Genomic DNA, 20,790 nt, shown 5'->3' on the forward strand with positions numbered 1-20,790 from the left:
ATCATTGTACTGATATTTCATATGTTGACTTGGAAATTAAAATATACAATTTTTCAGCCCACTTAAGAACAATTAAAGCCTGTAAACAATATTTAAAAATATACAAATCAGTATCATACACTTCACAGTGCACAAAAGGACATTGGGAATGCTTTTGCTTATTTCGGAATTTTTTATATTCCTGCTTTCTCGTCTCGAGACACAAGCCATGCCATAACGTATCAATGATTTTGGTAGACCTGGATGAAGATTCTAATGTTTAAGCCACAATAGTTTTGTGTGCATATTTAACCTGGTAATGGCTCATCATTCCCATATTTCGTGGTCTGTTTTTGAGTATGGCTGAATAGATTTAACCGAATCTGGAATCATAATCTGTTCTTAGATAAAGCAGCAGTGCTAAAGAACCAAGTTCACCTGTAAGAGACATCAAATTGGCCTATGCATTACCCGATGCTTATAAGCTCATCGTGGAACGAAAAATCATGTGAAATGAAAATTTTCGGAGAGAGGTGAGGCGCCAATCATGAGCAATAAGAGGGTTAAAAGCAATATTTATTCTACTGAGCATCTATATCTACACATACACATACACATACACATGTTTGGTCTCCATAAGTTAATATGTAAAATATGGAGAAGAAGATGATGGATGATATAAACACAAGTTATAATCATCAGATAAGGTTTTTAAAGTGAAAAACATGGTCTGTTTATGTTGTTGTAATAACATGTAACTTTTTCTACTCTAACCCTTTTGAATATAATATATATTATATTGATATGCCAATTAAGTACTAATATATACAGATTTCACAGTGTGATTTCTGCTATATTTTTTTGTCATCAACATTTTTGCTATACTTTTTAAAGAAAATACCATTGTCCTACCATCATAATTGTAGGATTTCTAATGAAAGTAAATTCATTCTGCTATCATCATAGCCACTTTGCAACTTTTTATACTATATGTACATAATAACCATCCTATCTTTAATGCTACTCAAACATTTACTACCTAAAAATTTGAGGTTTTTTTTAAAATATCTGAATTTATCTAAACTTATGGTTTAGAGTTGAGGGGTAAAGTAGAATTTGGAATATGAAATTTAGGATTCTAATTAATATATAAATAAATAATTAACAAAAACTAAAAAATAGTTTCAAAAAGAATTTTAGAATTCAAAAATAAATTATGAAAACAAATTCAAAAAAAAAATTATAAAAAGTTTGATTGTGAAAAAGTATAATTCGAAAACATAAAATAATATATTTTATTATTATTATTTAAATAATCATTTATTATATATAGAGAAAAGTATAAGAGTCTTTTACTTCTTAATGAAGAAGATATTTTTGAATATGTCTTTTGAGTGATGATAATCATAAATAATGATACCAACAAAATGATAAACAGAAAGATTATCCAAAAAATATTATAAACAAAATGCAGAAGAACAAAAAAGAAGAAGAGAGATTTGTTCGCGATATTTTGTACATACAATCAACGACAACAACGACGACAGTAAAAAATAAATTTACAGATTTTCTTCTTTTTTTTTGCTCACAAAACTCAAGCTTTAAAAAATAGTAGGAGTCAAAATCATGGAACTCCAACCAATGGATGACAGTAATACAACATCAAATATTTTCAAAACTACCACAAATTCATCAAACCAAATTACACATAATGTTGCACAAATATCAAGCGCGAAGCGCGGACATACCACTAGTTATTATATAAACAAATCTTCAAAGCAAGCCACGTCCAGAAACATCCTAAGAAATTAAAAACTCTGAGTTTTTATATAAACACGTTCACGTTCTTCATACCTTTTATTTCTCATTTTGGAATTGTGGTACACGTTAAAGATTTGAGTTGAACTTCAATTTGTAATCCTTGCTTAGTTTGTTTCCATTTTGATTTTCTTTTAAAATAATTTTTAAAATAATGCAAAAAAATACATAGCTCTAAGCCTCTAACACAGAAAAAAATATATTTTCTTCCCATGCAATGAAGTATGAATGCTTATCACGATCGATTAGAAACTATAAGTTCGTTTTGGTATTAAAATATAAAAATCACTTATGTTGTCGAAGACGTCTGAAGATATTTCTAAGTTCTAACACAAATTGCATGATTTGGTTTTGCTCCGAGTCTTTAAACATTAACATCAACAAAGAAAAACATTAGCTCTTCATACAGCTGCAGATATAATATTATACGATAACATAAATTTGACACAAATAAGATTTACGAACATAATTGCTGCACAATAAAATATCAAAAATAAGACCATACCATTATTTTACACATTTACGAATAACATTAGTCCTTACCAATTAGTAAAACGAAATTGAGTATAAAGAAAAACGCATCAACACAACAACAGATATTACTCTACGAAGCATACCTTCATTTATCGACCCCAAAATATAAACACTTTCACTACACTAACTTCCCATAAAGACCATACCAATTTCAACACTTTTTAAACATGACGAACCTTTCAACTACACTCAACTACATACACTCCTAACAACTAAATACCAAAAAACAAGATTTTGAAAACTGAATCAAATCAAATATCCGAATCCGGCGCGTAGCGCCAGAAAACCCCTACTATAATATATTTTCTACTATTTGTATAGTTAATAAAATTTTTTGGGTAAAATAGTTAGTAATTTTTACTACTGTTTTAATATTTCTCATATTTTAAATATTAAAACCTATCTCTATAAGTTACAAAAAAAAACCTATATTTATATCGCTTTGAAATGATTCAGAGGTACTTTTGATTTCAAAAACAATTTGGTTAGGGTTGTCTCGTAAACTTTAAAACATTAAAATTGGATTTTGGCGTTTTGCAGATCAATCCAATGGTTCAAAACTCAAAAGCCTTAATAACCGTTACATATCAAAACTTACTATTCAAAAGAGATTAGAAAAATCGTCTAGCAAACACCATTGACGATTTAATTGAAAACTAAAGTCAAACGTATATAACATAATAACATGCCCATTACGCAAAAAGAAAGGACACGAGTCTTTAACATATTACGGTAAAAGAATATTCCACAACTTGTCTTTAACTCCAGTTACGCAAGTACGCAAGCACGTGTACTTATTGATTCCAGTTCTTTAGATACGCAACAGCAAAACACTCTAAGACAAAAGATTCAAGTGGGGCCCACATAAAGAATATCCACAACTTGTCTTTAATTCTTAAACAAGTCACTATTATATTAGAGTAAATAAAAGCATCATCTTCATGTCTCTCGCTTACTGATTCATGTTTGGTCTTCAAAGTTCAAGATGGAGAAGATTGTTACACCGAGATTTGATCTTCCTCTGTTAAATAAAAGCATCATATTCAAATCGCTATGTTCGCCATAAAAAACAACGGCCTTGTTCGAGCCGTCTAGGGTTCGAAACAGAGAGCCATGGTGTGAAAATGAACAATACCGTGGGAAGGAAGTTACTCGGTTTAGCCGCCGCTGCTGCAATAGCGGTCTCTTCTTCGATCTGCTGCGATTCTCCAGCCCTCGCTGAGTCTATTACCATCGCTTTCCCTGTTTCACGCGCTCGTGAGGTGATCAATGTTTTTGCTTTTAATTCCCAAATTACAGAGTACTCTGTTTTTAACGTCTCTGTTCTTAAATGTCTTGTTAAGGTGACTGCAGTACAGAGAACTCTTGTGGAAGCATTCGTCGATCCAACTTTTAATCATCAGGGTAATGTTTATGAACTTGTAGGATTGATTTTGTGGAATGAATCTGACTTCTGAGGGAAAGTTTATAGCTTTACAGATTGGGATTCTAAGTTGCAGCAAACGATGGTAGAGATGTTTCCTTTAAGATCAGCAGATGCTGCTTATGGAAAGATCAAAGCTATGCTCTCTACTCTTGGTGATCCTTTTACCCGGATCATTAGTCCAAAGGTATCTGCAACGTATTTTGATTCCTTCCATCAATGTCTCTCTCTCTCTCTCTCTCTCTCTCTCTCTCTCTCTCTCTCTCTCTCTCTCTCTCTCTCTCTCTCTCTCTCTCTCTCTCTCTTTGAAATTTTGATGGGGCATTGGTCTTCAAAGAAACAACTATTGACTCAAAAGGTCTGCTTGTTTTGCACTGCAGTTAAGCCAGGTTGCAGAACATTTTTTTGGTTGGTTGTTGCCTTGGTATCCTTTTTTAACCATGACTCAAAAATATTGTTGGTGTTTGTGTCTGAAACTATATAATTTTTTCTTAGTCCTGTTGTGTTATCAGTAGTTTCCTCCTCCTCCTCCCTTATGTCCGGACCTTCTGTTAGCATTGTGTGGTTAGTGAGAGGGAAAATCACTAAATGGCAGCCCTCGACTCTTTGCTGCAACTGAAATTCATTGTCTCAATTTCATTCAAAGTCATTTTAGCAAAGATCATATTGTTGAGTTCCATGGCATTTGTGTTTTTCAGTTAGGACTTTGATGAGAATAGGTCAAACAAAGCTGCCCACATGTATATATTTCTTTCTCATATGATGTAAGGTCATTGTGGATCATCCATTCCTTGGTAAGAGATTAGAGATGGAAGCTTTTCATCTGAGAGATGAGTTTCCCCCCCTGGCGATCTCAAAGCTTGATATGCCAACATTGATTCCCAGTTAGAAACTCTAGTCATGGACCTACTCAGCCCAACCAAACCACCGTGTTGCTTGTCTTAGCAAAGATGTTCAGCTTTTCTCGGTATGTTTGTTTAGTCGGTTTGACCCTCAGTTGAAAAGTCAAAACGTTAGGGTTGGTACCTCCGTTTGAGCTGAAGAATGTCGAGGTAATATATCAAGTTCAACGTAATTATACAATCTTGAAGCAATTCGATTCATGTTCATGTTGTTAAAATCTGCAGCTCTGGGGATTTGCGCATGCGTCTCAGTACCTCTCCTCCTGATCTTAGACGAGAATTGATATACATCAAAAGGAAGCTTACTCATCTTTTTTAATCCATTAATTGTTTTTCAGAAGTTATGATTAGGCTAAGACAGTTTTGAGGGTTTACATGATTTGTATCTTTGTTACTAGTTCAACTGTGACCTTTCTCCGAGAACAATTGTGATATTTTGTCACATGACTCACATATATATATAAAATTCATCTTGTGTTTCAAAGAGTAGTAGTATTATCTCAGAGTGATGCGATGCACACAATGACACAACATTCAGAATGAGAAATGCAGTTTCTGTTTTAAAGAGGAAACAAGAAGAAGAAGAAGGAAGATGATTGTATACAGAGAGAAGAAGAGAGGAAGGGATGTCGCCCTTGTACCAGATGAAGTTTGTATACATATATTCATCGAGATAACACTTGGGATCGTTGGATACCAAAGAAATATCTTTCATAACACCAGATGAAGTTTGTACCAAAGAAATATCTTTCAAATGCTGTTGCTGATCAGAAGATGGATTGTTGGATAGTCAACAAGAAGAAGAAGATCCCTTACAATTTACAATTCTTTTTCATGTAAAAAATTAAATACTTTTTTTTTTGGAATAATCAACATCCAATACGAAATATATATATATATATATATATATATATATTTTATAATTCATTTATTTTCCTTTTTGACTCCAGTTGTGTTCAAACGAACCTTTATCTTTGTAGCCTTATCCTGATAAACAGTTTCAACAAGAATAATCTCAAGCTTGTTCTTGAAACTATGCTTCATGTTTTCAGAACTTAAAGATAAACTCATATACCCTCTTTAAGTCTTTTCTTAGTCAAAATGATTTTGTGCTCCAAATACTATAAAAGCTAAGTAATCCAGCAATACACAATAACAGAACACACTACCCTAGTATGAGCATAACTTCAATTTTTAAAAATGACCATCCTCAAGTGATCCTTGTTCTATTAGCTTAATCTCTTTTGCCACCAAGATCATCATTGGCCTGTCTTCATTCCTCTCCTCGCAGCATCTCAGTGCCAGGTCAAGAAACACTCTCATCTGACCAGGCTTCATGTCGTTCAAACCACCACCGAATACAACAGGCTCTCCTCTCTCCAGCAGATCCTTCACATATTCAAGAATGTTAAATTCCGACCGGCCATTTGATTCAACCAAATGTGGTTGTCTTCCCATCAGAAGAACCAACATAAAGATTCCAAAACTAAACACATCTGAATAGGGTGTAAGTATCCCCGTCGAGAAATAAATAGGATCTGTGTAACCGTACGTTCCAACCACCGGCTCTTCAATCCAACATTTACCCTCAGGGAGTGTCACAGCATGAGATAAATCAGTGAGCTTAGCCGTCCCATTCTTATCCAACAAAACATTCGTTGGTTTTATATTTCTATGTATAATGATTCTAGGAAAAGCTGTGTGAAGATACGTTATAGCAGTCGCAACCTCTCTAGCTATCTTTAAACGTGCATTCCACGGTAACAACAGCGCGTCCTCGCAACCAACACTACCTCGCTGGTTCAAAACTGTATAGTCTAGGTCTTCAAACACAACCACGGGACGAGGAAACTCGAGACAACATCCTAACAGTTTGAGGAAACCAGTGTGATTACTTACCCGAGAAGACAAGACAATATCGTTGTAAGGCTCTTCTTCATACCATGGCTCTGTGAATCTCTTGATCACGTACGATCTGCCTTCGATGACGCCCTTAAACCAGGTGAAACATGATGAAGCATCAAGGATAGAACACTTGGCATCGAAGTGATCTGTCGCCTTGGAGATTTGGTCGGAAGAGAACATTCGGATAGGGTTTGATATGCCGTTGCAGTCAGCGATGAGTTGTTGAAGAAACATTGTTCCATTCTTCAGGAAGCAAGCTCTCTCCTTGTCCTTGTCCTTCTCCTTCTTCCTTCTCCAGAATTCCATAGCTGACTTTATGCCTCAGATTGTAATCTATATGAGATACTTTGAATAATCAAATACGAAATTATATTATTTTATATTTATTTATTTTCCTTTTGACACGTACGTTCAGACAAAACTTTTATCATTCAACCATCTTCATCTTGTCTCCATAGTTTTTCTAATTTAAAAAAAAGGTGTTGATCAGAAGATGGACTGTTTGATCAACAAGTCAAAGAAGAAGAAGAAAAACTCAGAAGCAAATCAACGGCTAAGATCGTTTCAAGAAAACGGTAAGATCCTCTTACAAGACCTCATCGAGCTTTGCAACGGAAAATCAAATCCAATCAAGACTTTCTCTGCTAACCAAATCATCCAAGCCACCGACAACTTCCACGAGAGCAATCACATGTTTCGCTTCGAGTTTATATACAGAGGTACGCTCGAAAACCGCCCGGTACTAATCAAGAGAGCTACATGGAAATTATACACATCTGATACACTAGCGAAGATCTATCGTGACATAACCGTCTCGTCCATGGTGAGTGGTCACAAGAACTTTCTCAAGCTGTTAGGATGTTGTCTTGAGTTCGAGTATCCGGTCTTAGTGTGTGAGTATGCAGAACGTATACCTTACAATACTCCAAACTTGGGAATGTTAATCAAGATGGCCAAAGAGATTGCTGTTGCGGTTTCTTATCTTCACACTGCGTTTCCAAGGACTATGGTTCATATGGATATACAACCTTCTAACATTTTCTTGGATTCAAACGGAACAGCAAAGCTAAGTGGGTTTTGTCTATGTGTCTCAATCCCAGAAGGAGAGACGTTTGTTAAGGTCGATGCTGATAGAGTAGAAGGAGTTTTAGATTATTTAGAGTACAATTATGTGACGAGTGGTGTAGTCACTGAGAATACTGATGTTTTTAGTTTTGGAGTGTTGTTGCAAAATCTTTTGATAGGAAAGCATGGAGTGGTTGAGCGTTGCAAAGGTGATGAGAGTTTGTTTGAATATGAGCACAGTGTGTTGAATCTGAGGGTTTCAGATAGGGTGTGTAAGTTTGTGGAGGAGGGAAGAGTCGTTGAGATATTGGATCCACAAATGTTGGAAAGTATGGGTGATGATGAAACTGGAGAACAAGAGAGACGGCAAATGGAAGCAGTTCTGATGCTCTCACTTAGATGCACTGGTCATAAAGGTGAAGGTGATGTTCCAAAGATGATGGAAGTGGCAAAAGAACTAAAAAGAATTGAGAGATTGACATAGAATAGGTGTTGTAAACTTTCTATTTATATGGTCAGGTTTGTAATAATAAAAAGATATGAGACAAGACTACAATATAGAACAGTGGGCATATAATTGATATTGACATATTGTGGTAAATATTGTAATATTTAAAATCTTGAAGGTGAAAATAAAATATTCTTGGAGTAGAGTCAGCACATTAGTTCATTTGGAAAGTTCAGGAAGCTCCTTAAGGTTAAAATGTAATAAACTTGGATTACAAATTTGGAGGGTTGAGCCGGCCCGTGCAATAGTGCAACGCATAGGCGATTCTTGAAAGCCCAGATAGCAAGCTATCTTAATGGGCTTTCTCCCTTAAAAAATAGAGTTAATATCGAGTGGGCCGATGGCCCACATATCAGATATTAAACTGATAAGAACAGATACTACACTTGATCTTAGCCAAAAGGCCGAGAAAGGTATGAATTGAAAGAGAGGTTCGTCTTTCTTTTAATACTGTTTGGCTTATGAACAATAACTCTCATCATACCGATGTGGGACTTTCGAACTATTCCCTTTCCTATTAAGAAAATTGAAACGATGACGTTTGCCTACTGATTATTTTTCTCTCGTCGGTTCTTTGCCCACTGGGTCACAAAAGTGAAACGCTGACGTTTCGTCAACTTGTAGATTGGGAGTTGCAAGAAGTTTGTGATCTTGGCGTTAAGCTCTTCTACGATACTTCCAGGGGCATGATCATGACAGGAACTCATCAGGTGTGAAGTTGCAGCGTATTCTTTTCATCAGTGGAAGACTTATCGATGTCATAGGTATGAATCATTCAGAGAAAAAAAAAAGTCAGTTCGAGAAAGCTTAATCAAGAACTTAGGAATAATAGAGGTATCTCAACAAAATCTCTTCCCTAATGGTTAGGTTCATAAGCATGTCTTTTGGAAGCATTAGTAGATCGCTAATGTTCATGTCACTAGTGTAAAGGGAAGGAATGAGACCATCATCTTCTTCTTCTAGAGTCTCTAGTGTTTATGTCAAACATTTCAGTGAGGCGTCCCAATCTACAAGTGAGAGATTATAACATTCAAGAAACATTAGTTTCGTCTCATTTGAGTCTCAGACTGTAATTACATGTGCGTCAATATTCTTCTTGCCAGTTTTAGTTTTGATCATTTAATCGTCCTTCATGGAGTTTTAACACTTTCCCCATGATTGAAATAATAATATTCCGACTGAGAAGTAGCACATACATATTCTAAATGTCTACATTGTGGAAATCTGGTAAAAAAAAAGAAATAAATCATATACCAGTTTTGTCTCTCTGAATCAAATACTTCTTAACAGATAGCTAATTCTTATATATATCTATAATAATTTATATATATGTGGAGAGTGAGAGACAAGCTTATATATACACATTCATAATCTACTGCTACTCACAGCTCCATTTTGACCTGGTTTGGGTGCAAACTAGCAGAACCCACCATCAAATTTTCAGAAACAGCCATCAAACTGTTGTGTTCATTGCCATGACCTTGATCATCTTCTCTTCCCCAAGCCGGCTGGTTCAAGCCATCATAAGGCCATTGTTGCGGTTGTGGTGGTTGTTGCAGTTGCAGTTGCCGGTGATGAAAGGATTGTTCAGTCTCAGTGACTTGATGAGGCCAAGCTAGCTGCATTGCTGTACCATTAAAGCTCCCATCTATTAAAGAACAATTCTGCGAAAAAATGAAACCAAACCAAGAAAAGATTTCAGCTCAGAGATCATTCATTCATAGAGATCTTGATCTATAGTCAAAGAAGTCAGCTATTGTTATTATTATCCTAAAAAAGAACTAGGCTTAATGAGAGGGACCCTAGCTATTTATTGGGTATGTACAAGCTGTAAGAAGAAAGAGAGAGAGAGCATTTATTAACCTTGGTCCAAAACATCTTTGATGAGTAAGATTAAAGTCTCCTACTCTAGACAGAATCCACAGGTGTTTGATTGTGAGATTAGATAGGTGAAAAGAAACAAGATGTTGGAAGAGACCCATATATTATTACTGAGGAATAAAATAATTTTTTTCTTTCAAATCATCAAAGCTCATCAATATATACAAACACATCCGACATAACTCACAGTAAGACACAGAACAATGGTGGTCCGAGTTTTGACCCACTAAAGCTGTTTGTGTATACTGTAAATTTGCCAGGTGTGTGTTGTGTATTTATTTTTCCCTGAGTTCCATTCATAAGACTAGACGTTGATCTTCCTACGCCTTGCTCTAAATTGGTCTAAATTAATGTTTGTATCAATAAATACCCAAAACTTTCTCTTTTTATGATATAAACTAGAAGCTATTCAAAGAGGTATGGTTTACTCAAATGAGAGACACATGCTATTGTTTTTTTTCTGTAGAAGTGTAATCAAGATGACCTAAGTATTGTGTGAGATTAGAAGATACTTACTTCTGAGGCTAATAAGGTGTCGAGATTGAAGTCTATTCTGGGGTTTACTGCAGCAAGTCTCATTGATAGCATCTGTGGGAAAAAAAAACAAGTTAAAACTTTGATGAGATTGTTTGGAGTTGACCTTTTGGCTGTGTCCTTTCAAGGCTATTGTACAATATATAAAGAACAAAACTGGAACACGGAAAGTCTCACCTCCACTTGACGTTGTAAAGACTGGACATGGTTTATGATCTCATCCAGCACCAACGCAGTACCTTGAATCTGCAAAAGTCAAAGACATTTGCTTTTTACACACCAACAAACAAGAGTTCCTTCCTAAGCAGCTACTATGTCTTAAGGAGGATGGCTCTTTAAATCTAAATGGCATATCCAATCCCAATCAAACTTTTATCACTTTCAAAAAAGTAATCAGTATTCTAGTGGTTCATGGAACAATCAATCAATCAAAGTCCTCACAGCTCAACCAATAAAAATATTACAAAAGGCTGATGTTAGCATAACATCATCTCCACCAATCTCACCAATAATTGCTGCTAACTTCTATTGATTTTAAATTTACTTGTCTGGGAGGGGGAGGAGTGTCACATCCATGTTTCCAAACTAATTAGGTATGTGGGACTCAACACAATATCAACTTTTAGTAAAGGATCCTTTGCTTTAATCCGTCCTTCTAATAAGGAGTCATTGTCATTTTTTCCTTGATAGATACCCAACGTGTTAGAGACGATACTACCCCCCTTCCCCCCCCACCTTCCCATTAGAAAGCTTCCAACTTTCTCTTCCCACTTATCAATGGACCCCAAACACAAACACACACTTTGATCTTGATCTTTCCATCATTATCTGTCCCCTAAACCCAAAACCTTAATGGCGCATTACAGCTAGCCTCCTCACTTTCACTTATAGACTAATCAATCAAGCTCAATGAACACACCACTTTGAGAAGTGGAAAAAAGAATTCGATAAAAAGCCATCTCCAATCACGTCTGTGTGACTAGTTTAACCTTAAAGCTAAAGAGTGTACCCTTTGACACACCAGAAACCGCTTTTCTTCACTAAAAAGCAATTAAGTAATCAACTTTTTGAGTTGATTAATTAACAAAAAGAAACTAAAATCATCAAAAACTATACAATATTCTTACTTTTTAGAGTGAATCTATTAAGTAAATATTATGTCGTTAAAGCACAAATGAAGACCTAATGATTAATTAGCATATTCATTATCTAGAGAGACAAACCTTATCACAGCCTGGGACCAGTTCCTGTAGTAGCTTCATCCGTGCATTAATCTTCTCTCTTCTTGCCTATAATCCAAAAAATTAGTAATCCATTAGCGATTAATTAAATTAATCAACTGATTAAGACCATTGAGAAGCTAAGTTACTCGCTCCGCTAAGCTATGGCTATCTGTTGCTTGACCGCGGCGAGCTCTAACGTGAACATAAGGCAGCTTCTCGTTCTCTTCAGAGCTTTTGCTCTTCTTCTTCGTTGAGCCTTTCACCTAGACACGTTAGGGACACGTGTCAATCACTGGCTTTAATCAAATGTTAAACAAAATTGTCTCACCTTCTTGTCGAGTTCTTTCCTCTTGCCAATGCCACATCGATTGTTCTCCAACCGCTGAGATGAATCCGTCTCACCAGGCTCGGTCTTGACTCTATCGGAGTTGGAAGGAACCGAGCTCGTCGTGGTAGTCTCACCGGAGACGTTTCCGTTTTGCTGCTCATTGGCCATCACCGAGAAGCGAGCTGCTCGCTCCATGAGGGCTGCGTTAGAAGGAAAAGTCAATGCTCCGTAAGCGTGAAGCGGCGGCGGCGGTGGAGAGACGTCTAAACCGATTCCGGCGACGGCCGCCTGAGAAGAAGAGGGCGAGGGATCAGTGAAATGGAGAAGCTCCACGGCTTGTGTAGGCGGAAGCTCAAGCAACGCCGTGAAACCACCGTCGCCGCCGCCGAGATGAAGCGATTCGAGCCCTGGTGGTTCCCGGCACGCCCCAACGGCGGCGGATCTAGCTCCGAAGGCTCCGGTCAGATCCATAAACGGTGGAATCTCAGGGAAACCCTTTAAGGAGAGAGAGAGAGAGAGAGAGAGTTGCGGTGAAAAAGATTTGACTTTTGTTAGTTAGTGAGCATATCGCGGCGAAGAAGGTGCATCAATGGCGGTCAAAGAGTCTGACTTGAGAAACCTTTCTTTTCTCTTTCTCTCTCTCTTTAACAGAACTTCCAGAAGTTGTTTTTGTAAGAGAGAGACTTGTCTTTCTCTGTCTTGTCTGAGAGAAAAAGGAAGAAGCTTTATTTACTCCATAGCCATTTGAAGTAGGACGAAAGCAACGTTAGCTGTGGAAGTGCGTCGGTTAAATAAAATATAAAGAAAGAGAGAAAATCAATTTTTGGTTTTTGTATTTACGGTACGGTTTCGTTTTAGACCATTTTTGCTGGATCCCTATGGATATTAGTTGGGCCTTTTGGGCTTTATCTGATAACTTTTATTTTTTTACCTCTGATTATCTCTAATTTTTTAGTATATGATTTTTATAACAATTAAAATTTTGTAATTATTTATTATTGCATAGTATTATTGTAGATAATAATTTATTGGACGTACCATAGAGCGGTATATATTAAATCCAATTGAGTTATTCTGCCCCAGGACCAGCCTGCTGTCTCTGACCTCTATCTTTTATTCAAATAAAATAGGCTGAAAAATAAAATCAATTATGCGTCCTACTCATCTATAAATATTATTATCTGTAGTTATGCCATAAATTGGGGATATAAAAAAATTTCTTTTCATGGACACTGATTTCAGTGTGAATGAAATTTTTACAAACTTTACAAAAATACTCATTCTGTATTAACATTTAAACAATGTAATTTCAATAAATGTCATTTAAAAAAATGATTTACCATTAAATAATGTATTAAAATGTAAAATATCTATCTTTATATACTTTTTTCTAAATGTAAAATTTTGAAACGAAAGAGTAAAATAGTTTTGTTGACTTGTTAAATCAGAAGAATAATTTTACAAAAATAAATCTGACTACTTTTATTTTAGCATATAGCCCCAGTTAAAACTGTAATTATACCTCCCGACAAGAAAAACTGTAAATACCTGAGTCTTTGGATGATTGCCGCAAGATTTAGCCTAAGTTCTGAAGTTCTTGGAAAAGTTGTAGAAGATAGAAGGGTTTTTAGTAATTAAACCCCTCAACTAAAGATGAATCGTAAAAAAAACCCTCAACTAAAAATCCTGTGAAATAAACCCTCAACTTTAGTTCCGTTAACATATATTACCCTCCGTCTAAAAAACCGTTACGGAGGGTGACATATGTTAACGGTTTATAAGTTGAGGGTTTATAATGTTGAAAACTTAGTTGAGGGTTTTTTTTACGATTCAAAAATAGTTGAGGGGTTTTATCACTAAAAGTCATTAAAGGGTTTTTAAGTTATTTATTATCCATTTATACATTGTTTTAGATTGATTTGTAAGCCTTTAAAACTAATTTATATTTTTAATATATTAATCTATTATAAAATTAATTTATACATCTTAAATTAATAATTTTCAACACGATTTACAACTTATTATAACTTCAAAATATTAAATTTTTTGATATTTGGCAATAGTGATATAAAAAAATTGTGTGTTTATATCGTCATTTTCAAATATCAAATAATTGAAAGTTTCTAAGTTATATTAAGTCTTAAGTAGTGTTGAGGATAATTCATCTATGAAGTCAATCTTTCTATTTGGAGTATGACGTACTTTTTCTTATTTTCATTATTTTCGTCATCAGGCTTATACTTTCCTATTTTCCTATATTGTTCTTGATTTATTGTATTACTTTATGTTTCAAATATATTATTGATCAAAAAAATAAAAATATAATGTAGTTATTCAGAAATCAATGAGAATAAAAATAATCATGCATTATTTTGGAGGGGGAGAAATATGAATCGGATGACAGAAATCATGAAAATAGGAAAAAGTGCGTCATACTCTAAATAGAAAGATTGACTTCATGGATGAATTATCTCGACACTACTTAAGACTTAATATAACTTAGAAACTATAAATTATTTCATATTTGACAATGACGATATAAACACACAAATTTTTTTATATCACTATTGCCAAATATCAAATAATTTAATATTTCAAAGTTATAATAAGTTGTAAGTAGTTTTAAAAATTATTAATTTAAGATGTATAAATTAATATACAAATATATTAATGTATTAAAATTTATAAATTAGTTTTAAAGGCTTATAAATCTTAAAACAATGTATAAATGATAATAAATAATTTAATAATATTTAATGACTTTAGTGATAAAACCCCTCAACTAAAGATGAATCGTAAAAAAAACCCTCAACTAAAAATCCAGTGAAATAAACCCTCAACTTATAAACCGTTAACATTTGTTACCCTCCGTCACGGTTTTTTAGACGGAGGGTAACATATGTTAACGGAACTAAAGTTGAGGGTTTATTTCACTGGATTTTTAGTTGAGGGTTTTTTTTACGATTCATCTTTAGTTGAGGGGTTTAATTACTAAAAACCCAAGATAGAACGATCTTGTTATGGACTAGTAGTTGATATTAAATGTGAGCTTGTAACTAAACCGAAGATAGAACTATTTAAAAAGCATTAACAAGGTGCTGTGGTGTAGTGGTTATCACGTTTGCCTTACACGCAAAAGGTCTCCAGTTCGATCCTGGGCAGCACCACCATAAATTTTTGTTTTCAAAAAAAAATAGTTAAAAAACTATTTAAAAAGCAAACGAGCTTAAAGTCTTTTCATTAATTAACTAAAAAGATATAGATTCGTAAGTTTCATCGTCTCATTCAGATATATACTCCTTCCGTTCCTAAAAAATAAAATTTTTAATATTTTCACACATATTAAGAAAATATATTAAACTACTATAATAAATGTATTGTTTTATGTAAACTTTAATTTTCAATAACTTTAAACCAATAGTAATTCAATAAAGTCAATTAATTTTTTTGAAGTTTATAATTTTTTCATAAAAACACACAGAAAAATACATCTTTCTGAAACAAATATTTTTTCTAGAAAGTTTATCATTAAGGAACGGAGAGAGTATATAGTTATGATGTAATTTAACTTTCTTGTAAAATGTATATTCATTCTAAGATAACTTGAATATTTGATGATAAATCTTAAATCCACTTAGAAATAGGGTATTAAGAATCATTGAAATGAATAATAATAAAATTACTACGGTTGACTAATTATGAAAAGTGTTTGTTTTATTGATAATGCATGAAGATATAATCATAGAGAATTAAAGAGTATTGAACTATTGATAAACAATGGAGATCAAAAGTATTAGACATTGAACTATTGATAAACAATGGAGATAATGCATGAAGATCTGTTACTTTTGGTTTATTTTGAATTTGAAGTTTACTTTATTATTCACATTAGACATTTAAATATTTATGAATTTTATATCTTGATTTTTTAGATGTCATAACTTTTACTTTGTTATAGAAAAAATTAAATAATCTAAACTATTTTTTGATATTTTGTATGTCAAATGAAAATAAAAATATAAAAAATTAAAGCTAAGTATTTTCTAAATACTTTTTAAATATAAAATATATACATATCTAAACTATTATTTTATGTTTAAAAAATATAAAAAATATTAAACTTTCTTTTTTATATATTTATTTTCATAGCTAATATATTATTATATAATAAAATTAATTAATTTATTAACCTGCGGTTCACCCGCGGTCGATCCAGTGACCCAGCGATCCGGTAAATCATCCGGTTCAATGTCCGGGTCGGGTTTAAAAACATTGCTTTGTAGGCTTGTTGTCTTTAGATTCTAATGACGTTGGACCAGATTCTTGGGCTTGGTTTGAAGTAGAATTAAACCCGCATCCAACATTTGACTTCCAAATCTTGACCACTAAATTTAAAAATTGTAATCAGCATATCAATACCGTCGCTAATTTAAATAATCTTTTATTAGTATATTTAAAATATAATTTCTTTTGCTTCCAAAATTATATTTTCCAAAAGTTGTTTGAAAGATATATTGCTTTTTAATGTAAGTTTATTAGATAATGTTTAAAAGACATTATATTTATTAATTTAATTGGCTTTAAATTATATAAAATAGATAATTATGTAAAACAATTCACTTATACTAAAATTTAATATTTTTTTAATATGTGTGAGAAATTTATAACATACATTCTAAAAACAGAGAGAATATATAGTTGACATATTTTACTCATGGAAATTAGGTGAGGAAACTCAGATATTAACCAACGATAAATCCCAAAAGAAACATTTGAATTAATAAGTCATTTATTTTCTATCACAATCTAGCAGTTGATACACTAGTGTATCTTACAGCTGGTGTTTTTTTATATAAGAAGAGAAATTAAATATTGTGAACTTGGAGAATTGTTAACAATCTTAAATCGATTTCATCACCTTGTTGTATAAGGTTGGGTGTAGTAGTGAAGTCTCAATCAAAGAGGGAAGGTACATACAGTCGTTTTGGGCATTTCCAATTTGGCAACATTACTTACTCTCCAACATCCATTGCCCCTTTAGGTTGATGTGTAGAGTTTGTAGCCTATCTTTAACCAACCAAACACGTACGTGTTACATACACATATTTACTTATTATTCTATATTTTATGAAATATATGGAAGCATACGGCACTATTTAGGTTTTTAGACAATTGAATCAACTGAATATGAAATACGCTACAATCTTCATCAATGGATTGATCAGATAGTTTAGAGTATTTATCAAAAATGAATATTTCTCGAAATGTGATAGCCCGTATGTATATAATAAGCAGTGTTTTTTTTTTGCTAGACTATAATAAGCAGCTTTTATTATATCAACACTCATTTTAAGCTAATTTCTCTTTTCTAATATCGTATCATAAAACCTTTTATCAAAATTAATCTTATAATACAACTGAAAAGCTTGCATGACTTTTGTGTGCATAATACTCTTTTAACAGATCACAACATTTGGTGGTCATAGTCTAGTTAAAATGGTGGATATAAACGAGACCACAAATATTTCACAACTTTGATTTATCATATGGTATTACTCTTATAAAAAATATTACATAAACGACTTTGCAACCAACAATTTTACATGTTTTATAATGATTTGCATCTAACTACTTCACTCCAAGATCTTATGAAAATCTATGTTTTAATCTTTGATAAGTATTTGTGACAAATGAGAACAGAAAAATGCTTAGCAAATTTAGGAACATTAGTTTATAAGTAACAAATACTATATCATTAGTTTATAAGTGGGCATGGATGATGGATCGATAATTTGGTAAGGGATAGTAAAACCTATAAAATTTTATTGAGTATATACACACTTGAATATGGACGAAGAAGATACAACCTCTAACTTGTTAGTGGTATATGTTTACACACGTAAGGTTCGTGGTACCCATGATATATACAAGTATGTCTATTATAAATTTTGGCACAGTGTCCGATACTAATACCGTGATATGTATTAGTAAATACGTTACAGGGTAACGAGTGATGCAAAATAAAACACTTATACCAATCATTGTCCAGATGATAGTTTTGTTGGACTCAACTGCTGTTCACATGACTGTAGTCTGTACATTCAGTAAAGATCGAAACTCCACTTTCAAATGTATTAATTGTACGTAAGATGCAGCTTTTAGCATTACTTTGATCATTTATTTTGCAAATATACGGTGTATCTTCTGTCTAATCACTAATTAGAAAGACAAACCTAATTGAGTGTAAACTGAAAGGAGTATCCCAAATATCTTACCTAATTTCCAAATTCACAAAGTCCATTCATAGTTTCTTTTTAATGCTATATTGGCTGATTCAGTCGATTTTGGTAAGAACACACTTAGTGTTATAAGATTTTTTTCCGGAAGGATCACCATACCGTTTAACGTGAATTTGAAATGTTTCCGACTAATGACATAGGATTTCAAGTGTGGATAATACTGTGGTGGTTCTTATTGAGACATTACTAGACTGTTTCCATCGTTTATAATGGACTCAACATATCTAGTTGCAACGGTAACTCATACGAATGTTTAACCAGCTCTTGCAACATACGTGGGCCCAGAAGGCAAGGAGCAAACAATATGGGCCCTTACGATAATGACCCCAAAAATGACTTATGATCAGTTTGGGCCCACATAAAAAATCATCGAAGATACAGATAATCCCCTGTGAACCCCGAATGCCAGAGGGCGTAGTGACGGGCCCCACTAAACAAGTCGCACGGCCAGTTATGTGTTGGGGCTAAATGGGCCGTGAAAACGAGAGATCTAGATGGGCCCAGCTCATTCATTGCTCGCCAGTGTCCTTTGTGTGTACCACAAACGGGCAAGCTGTTAGCAGTACACTGCCTGCAATGCTTGCCGGTTTAAGAAAAAAATTCTGACACGACAAGCTTTTTGTTGGATTACAAGATATTAATATGGGAGTCGTTTACACTTACTCCACTTTTGTTTCAAAAATGTATCAAATTGTTTTCGAAACACCAAGACTTCAACTCATGACCTTATAAAAAAATGAAGACGAATTTATTGTTCTTTGAATTTTATATCAATTAAAAAAAATTTGGCAGAGAGATCTTATTCTTTTTTTTTTTTCGTCAAAGATTATGTATATATTTGATAAAACAGAGAACCAAATCCATCACCACTACACACACAACCATACGGCTACCATTACCCACACAGGACAGACCCCTGTGATTACAAAAAAAAACACTAACTCCAAACTTGCTCCCAATTGCCAAACGCATACAAAGCCAAGTTAGAGGAACCGACTTTCATTCACAAAGAATTCAAACAACCACTCCGGATGACCCGTCGCAACATACGATTGGCCGAAGTTGAATTTGTTAACACTTTCTGCGATGAAACCCGCTCCTCTATTAGCTTCTTTTCTTGTCACCTGCACCTTCCAATGTCTGATGCCCACCATACTAGCCATTATTTCCTGTCTCTGGAAACCAAAAGCAGGCCATAGGTGAGGTTTTAAGACCGCGCCAAACAACTCCTCCAGTTCTCCTGCCATGATCAGCTTATCAAGCTTTAGACTGGTCATACTCTCCGCAGCCCACAAGAACGTTACCAATTTTGCCTCCTCTTTTGAACTAATCTCTGCAAAGGTTCTTCTGTTGTGGAACAAAACCACCCCTCTATCATTTCTGACGACCCAAGCTGCTCCCAGAGATTTTGTTGTTTTGTTCCAATCACTAGCAAAATTACAGGTGAGCCATTGATCCGGTGGAGGAGACCACCTTATCTTGTTGCTTGCACTGTAAGTAATTTGTTTACTCTCCATTTCCTTCTCCACAATCTGAGCTAGATACCACTCCTCCGACTCTCCAAATCCTTTGCAAACAATCTCTGACGGCGACCATCTTTTTCCTTCAAACAACAGCCCGTTTCTACACTTCCATAGATTCCATAACACCCAGGGCCATGCTCTCTTGAACTCCATATCCCCCCTTTGAAGCTTTGTGACTCCGAATAGGAAATTCACGTTCTCGAAGATCGAAAGGTGATGAAAGCCATGAGGGGGTGATGGAATGTTCGATAGCGCCCAGACCTGTCGAGCAAAAGGACAACTGAAAAGCACGTGATTTATGTCCTCTCCTTCAAAGCCACAGAGTTGACATCTCTCATCTACTTTCATCCCTCTTTTGTTTATCAAGTCAGCTACAGGAAGTGCCTCATTCAAGGCTTTCCACACAAAAATTTTGATCTTTGGTGTTGTCATAATCTTCCACGCTTGCTCTTTTAGTGGGTTCAGGGAAGGGAGCGCCAATATCTGCGGCTGCTTCTGTCTCGTCTTCACATCACATGCCAACCAGTAAGCCGATTTTACCGTCAAACTACCAGACCTGTTGAATTTCCAAGAATGAAAGTCCTCCTTCCCCCCCACAGGCTGTCTTTTGATGATTAATTCAATATCACCAGGTACGAAGATCTCGTGAAGAGCTGGTAAATTCCACCGTTGGGAGATTGGATCAATGAGCGATGATACCACCAAGTTGACATCGAAGCTATAGTTTTTAATCCATGGAGCTCTCATTCCTTCCACAGGATCATCAATCCACTTGTCCAACCAGACTCTTGTGTCTCTTCCGTTTCCAATTTCCTTTTTCAAGCCTTGTTTTAAAAGATCTCTCCCAAAGAGCTCCACGCAGAGGATG

The 20,790-nt window shown here is 34.5% G+C and overlaps 4 protein-coding genes and 2 non-coding genes across 6 annotated transcripts; 2 read left to right on the plus strand and 4 right to left on the minus strand.

The window, feature by feature from the left end:
- Positions 1 to 5,519: 5,519 nt before the first annotated feature.
- LOC103842324 (non-functional pseudokinase ZED1-like) lies at positions 5,520 to 6,909 on the minus strand. Its single transcript, XM_009118937.3, has 2 exons — positions 6,556 to 6,909; positions 5,520 to 6,045 (listed from the first exon to the last, which is right to left on the minus strand). Exons 1-2 carry the CDS (start codon positions 6,865 to 6,867, stop codon positions 5,851 to 5,853), a joined length of 507 nt encoding a protein of 168 aa, XP_009117185.1. The 5' UTR covers positions 6,868 to 6,909; the 3' UTR covers positions 5,520 to 5,850.
- A 91-nt stretch (positions 6,910 to 7,000) lies between these two features.
- Positions 7,001 to 8,486, plus strand: LOC103841683 (non-functional pseudokinase ZED1). Its single transcript, XM_009118233.3, has one exon. The coding sequence runs from the start codon at positions 7,055 to 7,057 to the stop codon at positions 8,108 to 8,110; it is 1,056 nt and encodes a 351-aa protein (XP_009116481.1). The 5' UTR covers positions 7,001 to 7,054; the 3' UTR covers positions 8,111 to 8,486.
- Positions 8,357 to 8,551, minus strand: LOC117128697. The gene has a single exon (XR_004452091.1). It is a non-coding gene; the product is annotated as a U2 spliceosomal RNA (small nuclear RNA).
- Positions 8,552 to 9,289: 738 nt separating this feature from the next.
- On the minus strand, positions 9,290 to 12,884 carry LOC103841682 (transcription factor bHLH60). The gene is made up of 6 exons (XM_009118232.3): positions 12,101 to 12,884; positions 11,919 to 12,035; positions 11,773 to 11,838; positions 10,727 to 10,795; positions 10,532 to 10,603; positions 9,290 to 9,798 (listed from the first exon to the last, which is right to left on the minus strand). The coding sequence occupies exons 1-6, from the start codon at positions 12,569 to 12,571 to the stop codon at positions 9,517 to 9,519; spliced, it is 1,077 nt and encodes a 358-aa protein (XP_009116480.1). The 5' UTR covers positions 12,572 to 12,884; the 3' UTR covers positions 9,290 to 9,516.
- A 2,310-nt stretch (positions 12,885 to 15,194) lies between these two features.
- Positions 15,195 to 15,267, plus strand: TRNAV-UAC. The gene has a single exon. It is a non-coding gene; the product is annotated as a tRNA-Val (tRNA).
- A 4,115-nt stretch (positions 15,268 to 19,382) lies between these two features.
- On the minus strand, positions 19,383 to 20,669 carry LOC103842327. Its single transcript, XM_009118939.1, has one exon. It carries the CDS (start codon positions 20,667 to 20,669, stop codon positions 19,383 to 19,385), a length of 1,287 nt encoding a protein of 428 aa, XP_009117187.1.
- Positions 20,670 to 20,790: the final 121 nt, after the last annotated feature.

Source organism: Brassica rapa, chromosome A09 (genome assembly GCF_000309985.2).
Source record: "Brassica rapa cultivar Chiifu-401-42 chromosome A09, CAAS_Brap_v3.01, whole genome shotgun sequence".
Taxonomy (NCBI): Eukaryota; Viridiplantae; Streptophyta; class Magnoliopsida; order Brassicales; family Brassicaceae; genus Brassica; species Brassica rapa.